This window comes from Sylvia atricapilla, chromosome 16 (assembly GCF_009819655.1).
Source record: "Sylvia atricapilla isolate bSylAtr1 chromosome 16, bSylAtr1.pri, whole genome shotgun sequence".
Taxonomy (NCBI): domain Eukaryota; kingdom Metazoa; phylum Chordata; class Aves; order Passeriformes; family Sylviidae; genus Sylvia; species Sylvia atricapilla.
Genome location: NC_089155.1, coordinates 10,468,254 through 10,488,159, shown reverse-complemented (window position 1 = coordinate 10,488,159; position 19,906 = coordinate 10,468,254). Strand labels below are relative to the sequence as shown.

The 19,906-nt window shown below is 41.9% G+C and overlaps 1 protein-coding gene across 1 annotated transcript in view; it reads left to right on the top strand.

Annotated features, from left to right (window-relative positions):
• Positions 1–19,906, top strand: part of CDH4 (cadherin 4) — a 421,793-nt gene that overhangs the window by 245,499 nt on the left and 156,388 nt on the right. Inside the window, exon 3 of the mRNA XM_066330899.1 lies at positions 8,262–8,485. Within this exon, the coding sequence (XP_066186996.1) occupies positions 8,262–8,485 (224 nt within the window). The remainder of the gene's footprint in view (positions 1–8,261; positions 8,486–19,906) is intronic.

The following is a 19,906-nucleotide window of genomic DNA, read 5'->3' as shown; positions in this document are numbered from 1 at the left end:
TGGTGTTTACCAAAGAAAAGGGCAATCCTCCAAGTTATCCCAGCAGAGAACTTCAGACCTTGTAAGTGTCCCTCTTACCTCAGTCCTCAGGCCCTGGCTCATATATTAATTAACCATTCCTGAGGTGCCTCATTAAGGCCAAGGGAGAGTGAGTGAGTGGATCTGAGACGGGCAATGAAATCCCAAATACAGGAATCCTTGCCAAAGCAGGTGCTGGAAACCTGGAGGTGAGGTTGTGTGCTCAGAGTAAAGTGCTGAACATAATAGTGTGGAAAGCAGTGAAAAAAGATCTTTAACATGAGCACCAATAGGTACAGGTTTATGTTTCTATGCTGAAGAAAATGCTTCAATGTGAGTCCATATCCTGCAAATCCAGTTCAGACTCGCTGCCCTTTGAAATCTGGGTAGTGTCTCTGTGCCTTTTTGGGAGGAATCTGCTGGATTGAATGTAGAAAATCGAGGATAAAAAGACTCCTTAAACCGATGCTAAATACCAGAAAGAGAATAGAAGGGAACATTCCCTTTACTAATACTTGTTTCTAATCAGATAAAAATAAGTGACAGTGTAGGAAGAATCCCTCTACTAACTGCCAGAACATGTCGATTTATCAAATTTTTCTACTGTTGCTCTTTTTTTGAGCTCGCCTCGGAGCTGACAGTGTATGTTTTACAGTGCAGCAAGGTAGATTGATTGATCCTAAATAGAAAAGCCTTTGGGGTCTCGAGCTGATGTTTTAGCTTCAGAAAAAAAAAAAAAAAAACCTGAGTAAAGCATGTTAATGTAGAGAAAGGAACCTGGCTTAATTGGACCAACTCCTGGCTTGCTGAAAATTAATGGCTGGCTGGCTGTTGCCAGAGTGATTCATCTTTTCTATCATGTTCTATAGTCCTTCTCCCCAGGGGTCTGTACTCCCCTCCAATTCCAAACCAAAAGTGAAATACACTTCTTCATTTTTTCCTTCCTTAAAAACATGTATTTTAGTTGAATTGGCTTCCAGTAAATGAAAAATGGCACAGGTGGGAATATGAAGGAGGCACTCAGTGTCTGGGATTTAGATTTTGGGTTTGTTTTAATGGGATTTAGATTTTTTTTTAATGTATCCTTAGCTCCTCATTGCTACTGGCTGACTGCACACGTGACAGAGTGACTTTTTAAAGGATCCCCATTTGTCTGTTGAAATGTATTTTTCCTTTTCTTTTCTATGGCCATGGAAACAGAAATTCTGTGTAAGCTAGAGCTGATAAAAGTGAATATAAAGCTGGAAAAGGTGTTGAAAGCATTTAGGTGGCTGTGGAAATGAAAAGATGACTTTTCCCATGTAGTTCCATCAAGCCCACAGAAGTATTTTATATGTTTAAAATAAATGACTTGTGCACAAAAAAATCCCTGCCATTTTCCCCATAAAAACCTACAGTCCTGGCTTTGTGGAAGCAAAACAGCTGCAGATGAACATGATGTAGTCAGGAATTCAGTGGTGTGTGCCTGAAACCCACATGGGTAATCTGATCGTGGAGGGGGTTGAGCTTTGGAACTTAAAGAGGGCAAATTCAAAATGTGCCTTTAAACATAAAATGCTTCTGTGTCCCTTTTGAAATCTACCTGAGTTTCTGCTGGAGGCAGATTGCTGCTCGTTTGCTGAATCCAAAGTGTCACCGTGAGTGGCACATGGAGTCATTTCTAACAAGCATGTAATAGGTCGGGGATGTCATGAATGTTGTATTATTGCGTATTCTGAATAGGAGGATTTGCTGTAACTGAAGATTACAAGAAGATAAATAAAGAAAGATTTTGTTTAACATAATTACATATGGTAAATTGGTATGGTAATTTACTATTATTCCAGTAAGGCAAATATTAGCAGTCATAGCTCAGAGATCATAAATAATGCACTGGGAAATTGGATGTAATGTTTCACATTGACCTGAGATTTGGGAAGAGGGTAGAACTGCAGCAGATTTCTATGCTATTAATTGCAAGAAAATAACATTAAGAACATGCTAAATCATGCTAAATGTTTTCAGCAGATGATAGACTGTGGGATAGTTCATTAATTCTCCAAACTCATTCATTATATTTGTTTTTTACTCCAAGAACACATAATGAATAATCAATGCTTTGTGAAGCTGAGGGTGTGAGCATGCACATTTTTATATACATTCATATACCAACCAACATCCATCCATTTATTTCCTGCAGCTTTTTGTAGCAAAGCATTTTTTTAAACTGTATACTCTTAAACTCAATCACTAGGGATGTGTTTATTAGTCTTTGAAGCAGGTCTTTGAATTGCTGTTTTTACCTTTTACCAGAAGAGTTTGGTTCTCCCACAGTGCTATAAATATTAAATAAAGACACTAAGAGTTTATTAGTGTGATATCCTTTATGGGGACATGGTGGAAAATGTAACCTATAAAATTAGTAATGAGAGGATGAAAATTACACATTGTCTCCATCAGGTTTTACTGCCATCATTTTTTCCTATTTATGTGTTGTTTTTCTTGCAGAGAAGGAGAAGGGCTCTGAGCATTTAATGAACTGCAGGAAGCAAATCTGGCTGTGTATTGTATGATAGTGTGGGATTTACTGTAAGCAGGAGTGGGATAGAAACAAGAGTCCAGGCTTAGATGTAGCGTTGTGTGTTAAGTGTGATGGCTCAAGTCAGTTTTAATTTCCACAAAACACTGAAACACCAGAGTGGTCAAAATGCCTGTGGTACCTGGATACATCCATCCTTTTATTATGGAGAAACAAAACAGGACAAGATACAAGAGGGAATGGCCTCAATGGCAGCAGGGGAGGGTTAGGTTAGATATGAGAAAAAAATTCTTCATTGAAAGGGTTGTCAAGCATTAGAACAGGCTGCCTAGGGAAGTGATGGAATCACCATCCCTGGGACTGCTCAAATAACACATAGATGTGCCACTTGAGGACATGGTTTAGGGGTGGACCTGACAGGGTTGGATTAAAGGCTGGACTCTGTGACCTTAGAGGTCCAAACGTCATGACTCTATAATTCTATTAAAATCCTCTTGCCTCCATTTCAGCATTTGCCTTTTGTAGACAAGATATTTCAGGCACAGGATAATTCCACTGTGTATTTACATGTGCTCATGGGACTCCATTTCACACAACAGTTGCAATAATTTGTGTGACAAATCCCTTAAATTTTTCACCCTGCACTAATTTGGAAATACCCAGTAGTTTGTAGAGAGAAGGATCTGCCTCTGTTTGCCTTTTGAATGTCCATCTCTCTAATTTTTCTGTCTTGTTGACTCGTATCTGGGCAATGGAGGCAGTTTCCTGGGCTGTCTGAATTCCAGGACTCAGATCCCAGCTTTGCTGCAGGTTTCCAGTGTGACCATGGGGAATTCACTCAGCTGCAGTTGGTTCCCACTGCTATAAAACAGTTTTCTCACAGAATCACAGAGGGGCTGCACAAACATAAAGAAGGATGCCTCAAAAAATGTGGCTGTGTAAAATTTTATGCTGCATGCTTACTTTGCCAAATAAATGCAGCTTCCCAACAAGGCACAGCACGCTCTGCTTCGCATTAGCACTTAATGGAGAAATCACTTTGTGAGGCTGTAATGTGCCCCTGCATTTTTGTGGTTAACTGAATGGTTTCATGCCTGTTCTTAGGCAACAGGAGCCTCTCCACAAAGGACATGTTTGGGATTTTTTTTAATTTCTGGTGTGGTGACGCGCAGAGAATGCTGGCCAGGACTGAACCCCCTGCAGGAACCGGATGGGATGGATGAGTGCAGACATTTGGGAGCATTGGGCCAGAAGTGCCAGGGCAGGAACACAAGTGATTTGCTCATGATCACACAGGAGGGACATTTCCCTGCATGCTGAGCACTCTGCAGGTTACTCAGACATCTGAAATTCCCAAAGGTTGCAGTTAAGCCATCCACACCTTAATGATGTTCACAGAAGGGGTGTGAGGGGTGGATTTTGGCAGCTTAGATTTATCACAGTGCGCAGGGTGTAAGGGAGCTGGTCAAGAGACACGACTTGAAAAGCAGATGGATCCTGCTGGAAAGAGTGCTGTGTGTTTGCTGCTTTAAAGTTCATCAGGAAAGAAACATCTTTGGCAGAGATAATCCTCAAAACCACGGTGAAAAACAGAGGCCTGAAGGGACCCATATCCTGAACTGTGGGATGATGTGCTGCCAGGGGGTTTATCCTAATAAACGAGTATTATCCCTCCTGCTCTTCCAGCCCTATGCTGCTTGCCAGAGGGGGCACTTTTTAATGGACTAGGAGAAGTCAAAGGAAAATCCAGAAGGATAAGGCTGAAAGCAAATTCTTTGGTTTATACCATTTATAGTCCTATTAAATTCAGTATTTCTCTCAGACATTTGGGGGGCAAGAAGTTCAGTGTATTCGTACATCTTTCAAGATCCTGGCTTGATCATTTGACTCTGTCCAGCCAGCTTAACAAGCTAAATAATAAAAGGGAACAATGCAAAACTTGTTGAATTTTTTTTTTCACCATGTCTTTTTTGAAGTAAAATACCGGGTTTTTTTCTCAGATGCCCAGCAGTTTGCTGCAGACTCCTGCAGCTTCTCTGCCCATCGCTCAGTACCTGTTTCAGCTTATCAAATTGTTGTACTTCCTTCTTTCATAGAGAAGCAATTAAAAATGATGAGGGTAAAGGGTTAAACCTAAAAGCTTGCTAATGAGGATGCCTTCTCGGTTTTCCTTTCATCAGGCATTAGATGCTGTTTTCAGCATAAGCTTTCGATAAGCTTCACTGAACATTTTTCCAGCGTATTTTTTGAAAAGTTGGGGGTTCTTTTTACCATCCTGTAAGAATGATAGATGTGTGACTCTGCTGTTTATCCAAAATCCTAATTACTGATGCTGCAGCTTTTGAATGTTGAATTTGTGTGGTGTTCTTTAGGCTTGAGACTGGTCAAAGAAAGATTGATTTGTGTCCACAAAGAGTTCTAAGTCTAGTAAACACAGCCAAGGTTTATTTATTTATTGCATTATTTGAAAGTCAAGAGTTGCATCAACTGCAAATTCCACAGACTTAGAGATTTCTAAAGGAGAAAAAGAGGGGGAAAAAAGCAAAAGTTCTCTGCCACTGAATGAAATTTTAATTCCTGTCTCCACAAGAGCAAAGAGTAGGGATAAGAGGTAGAATTTGAAAGTATGGATGAGATTTTGTTTCCTTGAGCTATGCTATTTATTATAGAACAATAGCTTGATTTTTTTTTTTTCCCCCTAAACCTGTACACATATATTTGGGGAAAATATTTTCTATATAAATATATCTAAATGAGATTTATAGATTATGTGGATCTTTTATATATATATAAGATAAACAATGCAGCTCAGTAATCTTGCAACATCCCAAGGACTCATTTTCAAAGGGCTGCAGAAAGGATGACTTAGGATTTCTAACTACAGAATCATTTGGGTTAGAAAACACCTCCAAGGTCATTGGGTGTGACTGTTCACCCAGCACTGAGCTGTGCCCTTCCCTGTGATGGAAATGGGAGCAGCTGAGCTCTCCTGCATTTCCAGTGTGTTTTCTGTGCTGTGGATGAGCAGTGCCTGGAGCCAGAGCTGCTCCTCTGCCTGACAGAGCCCAGCAGGGTCATCCCTGTGGGGCTGGAATCTCCTGTAAAGCTGCCCTGGTGAGCCAGGGCCCGCTGCTGCTGTGCAGAGTGACTGAAAACTGTGGAATCTTTGTGTCCTTGAAGCTTTTCTTGCAGTTCCTAAGGGCTCTTTAGGAGAGCAGCTGGCTGTGCTAATCCCGTGCTGAGTATTCACCTACCTGTGCTACCTGAGAGGAGCAATGTGGGACAGAGACGGGGCTTGGTAAAAAAAGAAAAAGAAAAAAAATCAGACGATTTCTCTCAGGATTTTCTCCATCCCTAGTCAAGTTTGTTTTAAACTAATGGAAGTAATTAGCAAGTCACAGAGGGACTTTGTCTACGAGGTAGCCATTTTTAGATAATGGAGCATAAAAGTCGACACAGTGACATATGACACCAGAGCAGCATCTTGGAGCCACGAGCTGGGTCTTAAGCAGATGTTTAAGTACTTTGAATGCTGAAATCACTACAAACACGTATAGAAAGGGTTTGTTTTTTGGTGGGTTTTTTTTTTTTCTCTCAGACTACTGGTACACTGTAGGGCTTTCTTTTAATCTCAATAAAATCAAAGTAAGCTCTGATATGTTTTTTAATGTGCAGTTATTATCACTCCTTTCTCTCTTATTTAAATGTCTTTCAGTGTATGATACGTGGGTGCTTGGGGAGTAGGGATGGAACTTGAGTTTTATGTGACCACTACACAGCAGAGGGGTGCAGCATCACAGCAGCTGATGTGCCAAGTTTGTAGCAGTGACCATGGCGTTGAGCTGAAAATAGAGAACATTTCGAAGTGAAGATGCACTTGATATGTTCACACATATTTATTGTAGCTGTGAATGCAAGGGAGATTTGCAGAAATTCCGGAGAGATGAAGGTGATCCCCCAGCAGGGTGGTCCCAGAGGTCCAGGGTATCTCCCCTCACAGGTCTCTGAGATTATCCCAGTTCTTGTAGGTGCCAGCAAACCCTGTGTGTGCTTGCCCTCATCCAGGGCTTTCAGATTGATTTTATGTACTAGATGACTTTATCCATCTTATTTTTTTATAAATCAATGTGTGACATTCGCTGTTTGTGCCCAGCAGTTGTTGCGGCATTTGGTAACACTTCCCACCATGCACATAAAAATGTATCAGTGTGGTCTAAATAAATACACAGCACAGAAAGCCTCTGTAGATGTACAGCTTGGACGTGATCACAGCACCCCAGTTATTGAGGGGTGGAGTCTGGTGAAGGAGGAGAAGGATTTTCCCCTCCTGTGCCACAGTCTGCTCCTCATTTCTCTGTATTTGATGTGGCCAGGGGCTTTGACAGCCTGATGGGTTCAGCCATTTCCTGCCTGCTTTTTGCTTTCACCTGTCCCATGGTTCATTATTCTTTTTTTAATTCAAGTCCAAATTAGTCCTTGATTCAGCTCAGAGCAGTGCTGCAGAGCTGTGGTGGGTACAGGGGGAAAGGGACAGCTGGGGTACAACTGTCCCAGGAGCTCCTCTCGCCTGGAGTGCTCCGCATCCCTTCTCCCACCACAGCCAGCCTGGGTCGGATCCATCTGACCCAGCCCTTCTTCTGCAGGAATTCAGGGCCTGCTGAAGCCCACCAGAGCTGGCCCAGCAGGTTTCTCCTCATCTCCAGGCAGGCTGGAGCATCTCAGCGTGAGCGCCCGTCTAACGATCCGAGCTGGAGCTCCGTGCCTCCGTTCTCACTCACTTGAGATGTTTTTACGAGTGCAATATGTTTTCCTTCACCACATGTGTGTTCCGCCCCGTGGATTACTCAAATAGCAGAAAGTGTTTTGTTTCCTGTGTTATTAGCTGCAGGTTCAATTTCTATCAGATTTGTCAATTCTGTCATATAGTAGGGTCGGGGGGTTTTTCTGGTCTAATGTATGTGACATGTTTCATAATGCCAATAAAAATAGTTTTCAAACTAGACTGTGAAAGACTTTGACCAAAAAAAAAAGGCGAAAATAGAAATATCAGCGACTAGGGAGCTTTGATCTGACAAAGTAGGCTTTCAAATGACACGTTATGGTTTATGAAACATGGTTTTACAGTTCCTTTTTGCAGTAGCTGTAACATGTGAGGAGTGGGCCAAGGTGGGAATGCAGCTCAGGATGGGGGGGTCCAGTTCCAGCAGCAGATGCGTGCTCCAAAATAGTTTCAACTTTTATTTCTCTGTTAAATTTTTTTTGTTGTTTTTATATTTCTGATAATGGAATTGTTATGGGCTTTTGAATTCCAGTTAAGAATGTGCAAATAGGCTATCTGATAAGTAGGTTATTGAAGGGTTAGGGAAATGGAGAACATTTCCTGAAAAAAAATACGCACAGCGTGGGTAATAGACTCCAGTTGAATTTAAAAGATAATGGCAACAAGGGAGAAATCCACTTGTAGAAATGGGGAACAGCTGTGTTTGAGATCTAATGAAACTGTATCAAATACTTTAAAAATGGCTTACAACTTCTTCCCTGGGGAACAGAGATAAAGCACAAGAGCACTCCTGAAAGGTCGAAGAAACAGTTAAATCATTTCCTTGATGGTTATTAGAGATATAGAAGACATCAGTGAAAATTAAATGTCTGAAACTTGTATTTGATTGCTTTCCTTATCACTCCAATCTCACACATTTCTCCCATCTCTTCCTCTCTGTTCTAGTAAAATTTAACAACTGTGCTGGTAACAAGGGCGTGCGGTACGACACCAACAGCCTGGACTTCAAGGTGAGGGCAGATGGGACCCTCTATGCTGCCCACCACCTGCAGGTGCCCTCCAAGCAGCTGATCCTGGTGGTGACCGCCTGGGACCCCCAGACCCTGGCCAGATGGGAGGCCATGGTCAGGTTTCTGGTGGCAGAGAAGTCCCAACACAACGGACACAAGGTCAGAGTTGTTTTCAAAGCTCTTTCTTCTGCTTTGTTCTTTGCTTTGGCCCAAAGTGTTTGTGTTGCCTGGTCTGTGCTTCATAAGGAAGTGTCCAAGTAGGAGATACCATGAGCAGCATCAAATTCCTTACAAATGATCCTTGAACCTCTCTGACAGAAATTATTTAAGGTTTCCAATGAGGGAAATGTTCTCTAAGTTCACACTTCCGTATTTTTAAGTGACCATTTGTCTCTGTCATACACTGTGAGGGCATGTACATCGTGTTTGCACCTCACTGCTGATAATCTCTCTTGACTCCAAGTGAAACCAGCAGATGAAGGGTGAAAAGTCCAAGTCAACCATCTTCTTGATGGTTTAAAGTCCAGATTCCTTTTGTGACAGCTCAGGCCTGGAGTCGTGCACTGGCAGCTCTGCCCTGCTCCTCATCTCCCCGGTTTTCAGAGTCACTCTTGCGAGCAATCTGCCTGGCCCTGCAGCTTCCAGAGGGGAGATTTGGGCTCGTTCCTTCCCTTGCAAGGACGGGGAGTGTTGCTGCTGGCTGATAAGGGACACGTGGGGCAGGCAGTGACAGTGTGGCACGACGGTGCCAAACGTCCCCTCTGCCCCATCTTCCCTCGCCACCCCGGCTGGGAACAGCCAGAGCCAGAGCTCAGTCAGAAGGGTACAGATGGTTTCTTTCTGCTTTTGTTCCATACACACAGCTGAAAAGCAGGAGGGCTCTGTCCCTGCCCAGCAGTCTGAGAGCAGTGTTCCTTCAGTGGAATGTGGTGGTGGGCTGCACAGAGGCGCTGAAGTTGGGGGCTGCTCCATGCAAACACATTTCTTCTGCTCTGCCCCTGGAGAAACTGTCACTTTCCCACCTCTTCCATACCATTTTTGGCAGCAGCAGTTCACCTTTTCATTTTCAGTGCTAGCCTGGGCTGAAGATCCTTTTCCACAAAGGAGTAAATGCAGTTATCTTCTCTGGTGCTGGCTCTAACAACACAATGCTGGGCTGCTTGGGGGGTGACATTTGGGCAGGATTCATCAGGGAATTGTTTCAAGAACCTGATTTATTGCTGGATCTGCAGGGTGAGGATGAAGGTGTGTGTCCTGGGGGCAGCCATGGCTCCTGCAGGGACAGGTGGGGTCTCTTGGCCATGGCTGTAATTTGGATTAATGCACCACAGTAACAGCAAACAGCAGGACTGGCCTCTGCTATCATCCTTTCTGTAGTGCTTGGGCAGGGTGGGGGAAGAAGGAGAATCTTTCTGTGTCAAGTTGTTGTAATTCCACCACGTAACTCTGTCCATTTGGGAGAACTTTTGCCACATTTTTGAGACAAAAAGGAAGAGTCTTGGACAGACTTAAACCTCTCACTTGCCCGGTGGGCTGACCCCTAAGGTTTTGTAGGGTTTAGGGTCATATGAATACACTTGGGCTGCTGTTCAGTAAGGCTTGGGCTTCTGCAAGATGTAATTAAGCCTGGTTTGTTATTGTGAACTCTATTTGCCATTTCTAGCCAAAGAAATAGTGCTTCCTTCTAGAAGTAATTAAATATTGAAGGAACAAAGTAAGATGTCTTATATACTGCTTTAAACTTCTTCTCAGAAAAAAAACCTGAATAAGCACACATTTCTGTTTTAGTAGAATATTTGGTTGGAAATTCATCTAATGTTAATGTAATCTGAACTCTGGTTGAAAACAGAGAGAGCTAAGCTTCTTAAAATTCATATCCCTCCTTTCTAAAAGCCTTATTAGTGTATAGTTTGAGGCTGGAAAAATATGGAAAACAAGACTAATGACAAGGTCATAAGCAGTTTTATTGTGAGTCCCTATAGCAGGCATCTGACTTGTGTTTTATTTAAATGCCTGTGGTTTTTGCAAGCAAAATAATCCTTTGTTTACTAAAGAAATAAATATGATTATGAGATTATTTTAAAAAATAATAGTGTTTGTGCTGGAAAAAAAGAACCCCAAACCTTACAATATCCAGTTCAGTATGTTTCAGGCCATGACCCTTATACATTTTGTGGCTTTTACTAGAAGCAGATTTCACATTTGGTTTTGTGTAGAATAATATGACTCAAGCAGAACTACACAGATTTTTCTAAAAAAGACATTTCAGAGTGTTTTGTTATACTCAGGATACAGAGATGGCAAATGTGGGAGAGAAAGGAGGAGGTGACCTGAGAGAGGGTGGGAGACCAGTTTTCTTCTGGTTCATCCACTTATTTCCATTTTACTTTGTAAATTTGTGACTTGATTTTGCGAAAATGCTGAACAGTTCCCAGACATTATAAATAATAGGCATGAAATTTGGTTACTGCACCTGCTGGTCACTGTTTGTTGGCACCTGCAGCACAAAAAAAAAAAAAAAAGTCCTTTTACTTTGCTCCTCCTCAGCTCCATGAGCAATGGCCCTCAGCAAGGGCAGCCCCTCTGACAGGGGCCTTGGTGCCCCTCAGAATCCCCTCTGAAAGGATAAATCAGAATTTAGTTTGTGATTATCCGGGGATTAAAACTGCATCAAAACCTGCCCTCCTAGAATGGCCATTATTAGACATTTGGTTTATTGTGGAGGTTATAAAACAGAATAAATGCTGTAGGAGAAATCAATGTTTTTGGGATACTGGATGGGATTTGGGGGGGTCAGGAGTGAGCCAATGAGTGGGGACAGTGGGCTGCTTTCCCAGAGAGCACAGAGGATTAATCCACCAATAAATGATCCTTTGGATCCGTGATCATTTCCTGTCACAGTGTGGGTGACTGAAAATCTGTGTAACAGCCTGAGAGCACTTTGGTGGTGGCCAAGGGTTTCCAAGGCAGCAGATCATTTCTTGTTGGGACAGTCCTCCCCTTGTGTGCTTTCACTGCAAAATCAGGAGGTTTGGTGTCCAGAGCTGCCCCAGATCCTCCAGCTGAGCCTTCCCCTTGATGCAACCTGACATTTTAATGGGCAGGGACCCAACACAGTGACAGTTTCTCCTCTTTTACACTGTTGGCCTCTTAAATGTGCTGGTTGCTTTAGATGAATGAATAACCTGCCAGACTGAAAAACCACTGTAAAGAAAGAGTTCTAACTACTACATTAGTCATGCTAGTAGGGTGAAATGATAGAAAAGAAGGCAAATACTTTAAAAATGTACTTTATGATACATGGAGCATACATTTCCCCTCCTCCCCAGCAAACACTTGAATGTAAACTTTTTTTTTCTGATTAATACAAGTGATGTTAGTAACTCAAGGAACTTTTTTGTTCAGTCTTGCAGGAAACCTGATAGCAATTCAATTAGAAAATGCAAATGAGGTCACACATTTCCCATAAGAGTGCTGAATTACCCCAGAGGAAACTGAGTGATATTCCAGCCTAACAATAAATACTTAAGATAAAGTTTCTTCTTCTGTTCTTGTCTGGCTGCCTGTTGTTCCAATTGAAGGTATCAGTCAGGGCTGTGGGTGTAGTTTGGGAGGAAGGAGGAAAGAAAAGAGAAAAGGGAAGAAAAGAAAGGAGAAAAGAGAAAAGATGCTATTTTATGAAATAATATAAAGTCTTTGTGGGTTGTTGTCAGCATTTGTGAAAGATGAACTTGAGTGGGATAATGCTCCAGAAGAAAACAAAGTAAAGCCAGGCTTTACTTATCTGGAATTGGCAGTGTAATGTCTTATTTTCTAAGAGTGCATGCTATTATTTCGAAAAATTGGATATTGATTCAACCAAAAGTGTAAAAATGAAGATTATGTTTGTGAACAGTGACATTGCTGAGGACTGCAGTCTTCAGAGTGTCCTGTATTTTAGTTAGAGAAACTCAAATCTTCCCGATTATGAGTAGAAATATTGTGCCATTTGTCCTTCACACTCCACACCTGCCCTCTGTGTCCATGAGTCCCAGCTCCTCCTCACCATTCCTTGAAAATCAGCTTCCTCCACCCCCTGTGTTGGCTCATCCCATCTGAAGTTCTGACATTCTCATTTATAATGACAGGGTTTTTTTAAAAAAAATTCATGTGTCTAAAGCACATCTGGCAAATTGTCTTCTGTATTTATTCAGCTATCTATTTTTCTGTAGTTCTCCCCTCACAGGTTAAAATCCAGATTGTAGAAATACAGCATAGAAAGGAGTTCACAGCAAAAGAGCTTAGAGGTACTGGATATATTCAGCACATGTAAGATGTCAGTCATCTGCTGCCAGTGACTTAGTTTGGGAAAAAAACATGGTGGTTTTTTTTGAACCGTGTTTATGTCAACCAAAGCTTCTCTTTGTCTGAGCTTTTCAGATTCTGAGCATGGAAATATGTAAATTTTTGTAATGTTAAATCACTGGGAATTGTGCAATTAAATTTGGAAATACATGAGGTCTGCAGCTAGTGTTTAAAACATTGAGAACTGCTGTCAGAAATCAATTCTTGCTTAAGCCCAGCTTGTGTTTTATTATGTCTCATCTTATTTTGGGCTGCTTTCATAACCCAGCTATGAGTCCACAGCCATACAGTGTGAATGTGAAAAATGGATTCCTACAGACAGAAGGCCTGGTTGTGGTTTTTTTGTGGGTGGTTTTTTTTGGTTGGTTGGTTTTGGGTTTTGGGGTGGGGTTTTTTGGGTTTTTTTTTTTGTTTTGATTTTCTTGGGGCGGGGGGGTGTTGGTGGGTTTTTTGGGTTTGGGGTTTTTTTTTATTTTTTATTTAAAGCCTTTAAGTAATCGTCTGTGGTATTTTACCTGGCTGAGGTTTTAAATTCCAAGTACAGCCTTTTATTGCTGATCACAAGCACAAAGGTCTCTGGGCACAGAAAGGCTTATTCAGCACTGCTCTGGTTCATGACCTGGGTTATTGTGCAGCCAGGATGCTCTGCACAGAGCTGGGGAGCCCGCCCTTGAGGGAGGAAAATCAGAGTTTAAGTGAGATTTGTGCTTCCAGTGTGCTTCTGGTCTCCCTGACACTCTTGAGCGAGTGCACCTGGAGGAAAAAAGAAAAAGTGTGTTCATTTTTCTTCCTTCTTTTCCCTGCACTGGGGTGAGATGTTATCTACAGCATCAGAGTGATGTGAGTTTGCCCCATCAAATTGTTTTATCCCTAGAGAAGGGCTGAAAAAAAGAGGGTTTAGTTGTCATCGTGCCTTTTTCTGACAATAATGGTGCATATTTTAAGTACTGGGTCATTACACTGGCACTGTCCTCTTTCACTACCTCCACAGGGATCCAAGGCAGTAACTAAATCCAGCAAAATGGCAGCTGGAATAATTTTTATTTCTGTATCTCATCAATGAAGCAAGACCTGGATTTATCTGTCAGGGAGAGTGCACACAGATTTCTGTTTCCTTCCGATAACTTGTGAGACATTGTTTGGGGTTTTAACAAATCAGATCAGGGGAAAAGATGAGAAAGAGGCTGACTAATAAATTAGTATCATATAATTGTTACCAGTGAGACTGCTCATGATAATTGTGCAAGTCTAATGAAGATGCATCTGATGAACTTGCCTGACCTCATGCTTAAGTGAATTTGAACATCTCACATGTAATCCTTGCGGGAGGAGAGACTGGTGTTTGTGGAAACACGTGAACTTCCCTGGCCTGATTTTCAGGTGTGCTGGATCCCATTGCCTCGTGCTGAAGCCAGGATAAGATGTGACACCCAGGTGCTCATTGCCTTAGAAAATCAGCCCACTACGGGAAGTTTCCAAGCGCTGCACTTGCTGCCTTTAGTTCTCAAGCAGTCAGCATCATACCAAGGGTCAGGCTGAAAGCCGTGCTCAAAAGACCATCTGTAAGTGAAATTCACTCCAAATCTGTCTTCCTTCAAACAAAAAGAAGTCCTAAGGCTTGAACTGCCTACACGGAAATAAGTTTTTTCTGATAAAACAAACCCCTTGGACTGCTGCTTGCTCCTGCCTCTGATGTGTTCCTTGCCCTTGCCAGATCAAAGCTTTTGACCTCCCATTTCATGTTCTTTGTTGGTAACTGCTGAAGTCTGACTGCCACTTTAAAAAAATATTTTGGAACCGGATATCTTAAAAATACCTTCATTGCTGTGATAATCTGATGACAGCTGCTTGTAAACGTGAGTTTGAGTACAGACAAAAATTGCTTCATACAGGCACATCTTAAAGTTACTTAAGAAGTTTATTAAAATAAACTTCTTTTTAGGGGCTCTGAGTGTCCAGGATCTTTCCTTTAGCCCAGCAAGCTGAGACAGATCGGTGGAAGCTCAGTGTCAAAGAGGATTTTGGTTCCTGCCAGCCTCTGAGGCCAGTCCTGGATTGTTGGATGAGGTAGTGACCCTCTGGCATGTCCAGGCTGGAGGAGTGAGGAGAGGACCCAGGGATGGGTGCCCAGCAGGGCAGGGTGGCCTGAGGGCCTCCAGTCCCAGCAAGGAGTGGAATCTCAAACACTGTCCCCACCAAGCAAAGCATTTAAACTGAATTCCATCTTGCAAATGGAGATAAATTGAATGCGTCCTCACGGTCAAATTTGAGCACTTCTTAGGTGCACTCTGGAATTGGAGAAAAAAAAGAAGAACAGTCTTTTCTCAAGAGCCTCTTGAAATAACCAAAGGATAACTTGAAAGGGCAAATTCTCATGCTAGCACTGAGGAGAAGTACCAGACTGAATTACTTTGCTTTGTGCTAAAGTAGCAGCAGCGCTTGTGATCTTTTAAATCTCTTGTGATCTTTTACTTGCAAACATTACGAAGAGGAGGAGTATTGTTACATTTAATTCATTATGATTATTTCAATTCATGTATCTTTTGAACCTTGTGGCTTTAGAAAAATAAAATGAGATTACAATTTTCCACAGGCTTTTAAGGGGTAGGCTTGCTCCTACTTCTTTCTGTGATGAAGAGCACTTGTAGTCTGACTTTTAGAAAGAAATGTGTTTTGGAACCATGTTTTCAGATATTTTTTTGAAGTTTTATTGAGAAGGAAGGACTCTGATTACTAGCCCAGATATTTCAGACATTTTTCTCAAGATTAGGTGTGGGATGAGTGAGTTGACTCCAAGCTGCAGTAGAGGTTTTCACTGTATATTATGTGACAAGATCTACCACCTTTATTCCCAACCTTCAGGTGATGAGTTATGAGTATTTTGTGATTTAATAGCCCTGCTCTTGAGAAGTACTTGTACTTCTGAAGCCATTGTGTATGGCTTCTCCCAATTATGAGAATGACATTAACTTGAAGATAGAAGTGTCTCTTTGTAAACACTAGAAGGTAGAGTACAACAGTAATTTAGATGTTTCTTAAACAATCCTACCTGAGGAGCACTGTGAGATTAGATCTTACAAAAGGAGTGTGAAAAGGTCAAGTTGATGTGGGGAGCTTTGCAAAGAAACAATCTCATCAGAACTTACCTTGTTGGGAGAAGAAGTTCAAGCCTTAAAATGAGGAGGAAAAGTACATCCAGAGCTGTGCTTTGGGGGTGATGTCATCCTCTGTCCATTGACAGCTCTTGCAATATTCAAAGTCTGACAGTGACAAGAAAAGTATCACAGATGCTGGAAACCTGTGGGAACCATAAAAGATTCCACCAAAGGCAGGTGGATTTCTAACATACCTGCTTTATTATGGTATTCTGCACAGAATGGAAGAGGAAGATCACTTGAAACCCTGAGAGAGTGCACTGGCCAGGAGGTGCCTCTAATCATCCGTGTGGTACCACAGAATAAGTCTGAGCACAGCTCTGCCTCTCCTTCCCAGCTGAACCTCCCATCCCTTAGAGATCCCGTGGGCATTTTGTGTCTGCTCAGTAATGAAGCGAGTGCTGCCCGCACCCATCCTGACTCTGCAGCACAAAAGCAAAGCCTATTGAAGTGCTCCGGTGACTGGCTGGATTCCAACTTAAATTGGTGATAACTTAACCCAACAGAAGGTGTGGGTGAGTTCAGGAGATTTCTGATTTCAGTTAAATTCTACTGGGAAATCAACTGTCCCAGCCTGGTCAGCAGGCACCCCAAAAGCTCCATCCCCAGAGGCATTTGCTGCAGCCTGTGTCCCTGGGGCCCTCACCAACCTTGTGAGGTTTCCTGATCAAAGAGAGTAACATGTATTTGGGGTTTTTTTTTTAAATAAGAGCCTTCTGTGGTAACCACATGCATTATGCCCAGAGCTGGTGCATCTCTTTTCTCTGGAGTCCAGACTTAACTCAGCATTTAATTACAGTAACCCACAAAGAATCCTGCTGCACCTTTTGCATAAAAGGATCTGCTCCTACCCGACACTCAAGTCAGTGTGCCGTATTCTCCCTATTTAAAAATTCCCTGGTTTTACCTGTTACTCTTCTTCAGCTTTTTTCTTTCTTTGAAGCCCTGCAACACCAAGGAACATTTTGACTCCTCGGTCACGCTGATCACATTTTACTAGTTCCGTCGGGTAAAATTTTCAAAAGCCTGCAAAGCCAGCCAGATACCTAACAACCCTAAATTTGCATGCATGCCTCATTTTTCAGCTCTCAAGGAACAGGGCATGTAGAGCTTTGACACTGACTCCTCAGGAATGAGGGGTTTTGGCATGGTTGATGCATTTGTGTGTGTTACGTGGCTCATTCTCCTCCTCTGAGGGCAGTAACTTGGTTAGCTTTTAGTCAAACTTTTTCTTCCCTGTCAGCTGATGTGTTCTGGAAGCTCATGCACTTGCCAAATCTGACAATTTTTCTTACTAATTGACTCTAATGCAAACTGCTCTATGCAGCCCCACTGCTAGCTGATAAAAACACAAAGTAATGAATTTTTGCTTAACTAGCTGATTTAATTAAAATGTTTTATACTGTACTTGTATGGTTTCTATAAATGGAGAGGTAATTTTGTTTAATGAGTTCCTAACCAAACATAACATTCCTGACTGTACGTAGCCAGATTTGATAAAGGTCACAAACGCTGCAATTCCACTGTTTGCTTTTGGAAGTCGTGATGATCAAACAGCTTGCTTGGGTACTGAAAATATCCTGTCAGGATTGGTTCCCTCTATTCCTGTTTGTACCAGAAATTATTAGTATAGTTTCAGGAGCAGAGGGGGCTCTTCTCTGTATTTGAACACTGTTCATTATCTTTAAAGTGGAAGTGTACTGCCAAAATCCCATCTCATTGTCAATTAGTGGCTTCTCTGCAAACACATTAATTTAATGCCCCTGCTGAAGAGCTGTGCATGTTGGAACATCTTGCTGCTAAAACAATAGTTTTCAGAGCTCTTTGACACAAATCATTCATGAATGGCAATTTATGCTGTGATGGTAATGGGATGTGACATGAAGCTATCTTTGATTAAATTTGCCACAGCTTACAACTATTAGTAAATAAAGCTAATACAGGCAGTCATCGCAGCGTTCTAGAGGGTGGATAAGGAGAAAAACAGAATATGGATTCCTTACCTATGCAGTTCCTAAATAATAGCTTCACATGGCACAACTATAATAAATTAAAGTCTAAAATAAAAAGTCTGATCTTTTTAAAACTACTTTTTTTTCCCTGTCTCCAACTTCAGCGAATTCAGCAATGACCTAAATAAAAAAGGAATCAATTACCGTAAAATAAATAAATTTGCTGTTTGTTCTGCAACCCTTTCATTCTACTGTATGAGAACACAAAATGGAATATCTTTCTATACTGAAAGATCAAAAACTGGAGAAATGGTGCATTTTGGGAAAAAAGGGTTCATTCGTCCTCCACTGCCATCCCTGATGTCAGCAAAATGTTGTTTCCTTAGAACAGAATTCATGCAGATGTTTATTTTGCAGCACTCTCATGTTCCCTTTGTTAAAGAACTAAGCTCTATTTTCATTGTCTTATTTTCTGTTTGGTAAATATCATTTTCTCCTGTCCTTTCTGCAGCTACCATGGAAACAAGTAAAAATGCTTCAGATTAAATATTTTTAAATAGATTCTTTTTTTTTCCCTGGTAGAAAATGGTACCAGTTTTCAAAACGTACATTGATATAGGAGATGAAGGGAAATATGTTTGAGCAATGGACTAAAGGTGGCTTTGTATCCCCTTGTATTGACAAAAATATATTAAAAACACATTGCCTCAGTTAAGCCCTACAAGTGACATGAGGAACTAAGCAACCCAAGAATTCTTTTCTGAAAAATGTCTAGTGTTAAAGATCCTACGAAAATAATAAGACTGGCATATAAATAAAACAGGGTAAATCATAAATAAGTTTGATACCTGGGAAATAAAGGCCTTATTTCCTTTCCTCCAATTGCAGGTACATTTTATTGCAAGTGCAAGTATAATACGTTTTAGAATCTGGAGCATTTCATTTTTCGGGTTGAGCCCTATGAAATTATTAACCTCCAACAAACGTACCCTAAGACTCCCTTGTTATTTATATGCAGGGAATGGCGGTTTATTTACCCAAACATTAGAACGATCCAAAATGTTCAGCTAAGCAGGAACACAAAATATGATATTATATTATGTAAATGGGTTTGTGATACGCTCTGCTGGATAATAACTTCCAGATGTCTCCGTAGCCAGAGGCTGACGGATATCAAAGGCAGGTTGGCTCGGAGGGGAGACAAGCCAGCTGGCGAGGCTGGCTACTGCTAAGTGTAGCGGAAGGTGGAAGCTGGTGTTCCTTCACACTCACTGGTTTTGTTTGTGGGCTAGTGAAAAGTCAGCGGCTCGGAGCCGCCTTGTCACCAGCAGGACAGGGCTGGAGGGGCCCCACGTGTCTTGCTCTGTCAGGGGATTATTTCTCGGCCTCTTTTAGCAGTAGAGGTTGGGTTTAGTCTGAGTCTCCTGGTAAATGAAAGGCTGATGAGCCGCAGACCAACACTGACAGGAGATTATGGGTTCACCAAATGGCTTTTCCAACTTGTCCTTTATTCCCGGTGCCAGGTGCAGACGAGGAATGTCCCTGAGCTCTCCACATTGTGGTGTAAACGGAGTTGGTTGCAGCACCCTGCAGCCTCACCAGTTTGGAATATGGTGTCCTGAAGTTGTTGGCTTTTGGAGTCTGACAGTCCCATTGGGATTTAGCTCCATGTCCTCTTCTGAATGCAGCAGATTGTGTTCACCATCCTTAAAGGCAATTCCAGACTGAAAAGGGACTGGAAATGACTCCTGGGAGAGACCAAGCTGCTGACATGGACTCCAAGATGCCCCTACATGTTCTGTGAAGCAGCCTGGGAGAAGAAAGTTCTGTTCACAATCCTTATAGATTGTGAAAAAATAGGATTGTGATTGAGGCTGCAACTCCTCCAACTTCACATTGCTTTTGGAAAGCTTGATCTGCCATCTCAGTGAAAGGTTTCTGCTTGACTTCTGTATGTTTTTAATTGATTTCAACTAACAGCCAGAAAAAAAATCCCCAAACCAAAAAAGTGACACGGGGAATTGCAGGGCAGATTCTGCTGCTCTGAGCTGCAGTTGTTTCTCAGCTCTCCAGCTGCCTTATCAAACACAGGGAGGATGGTCTCCAAGAGGCTCTTCCTCTGCCCTGCG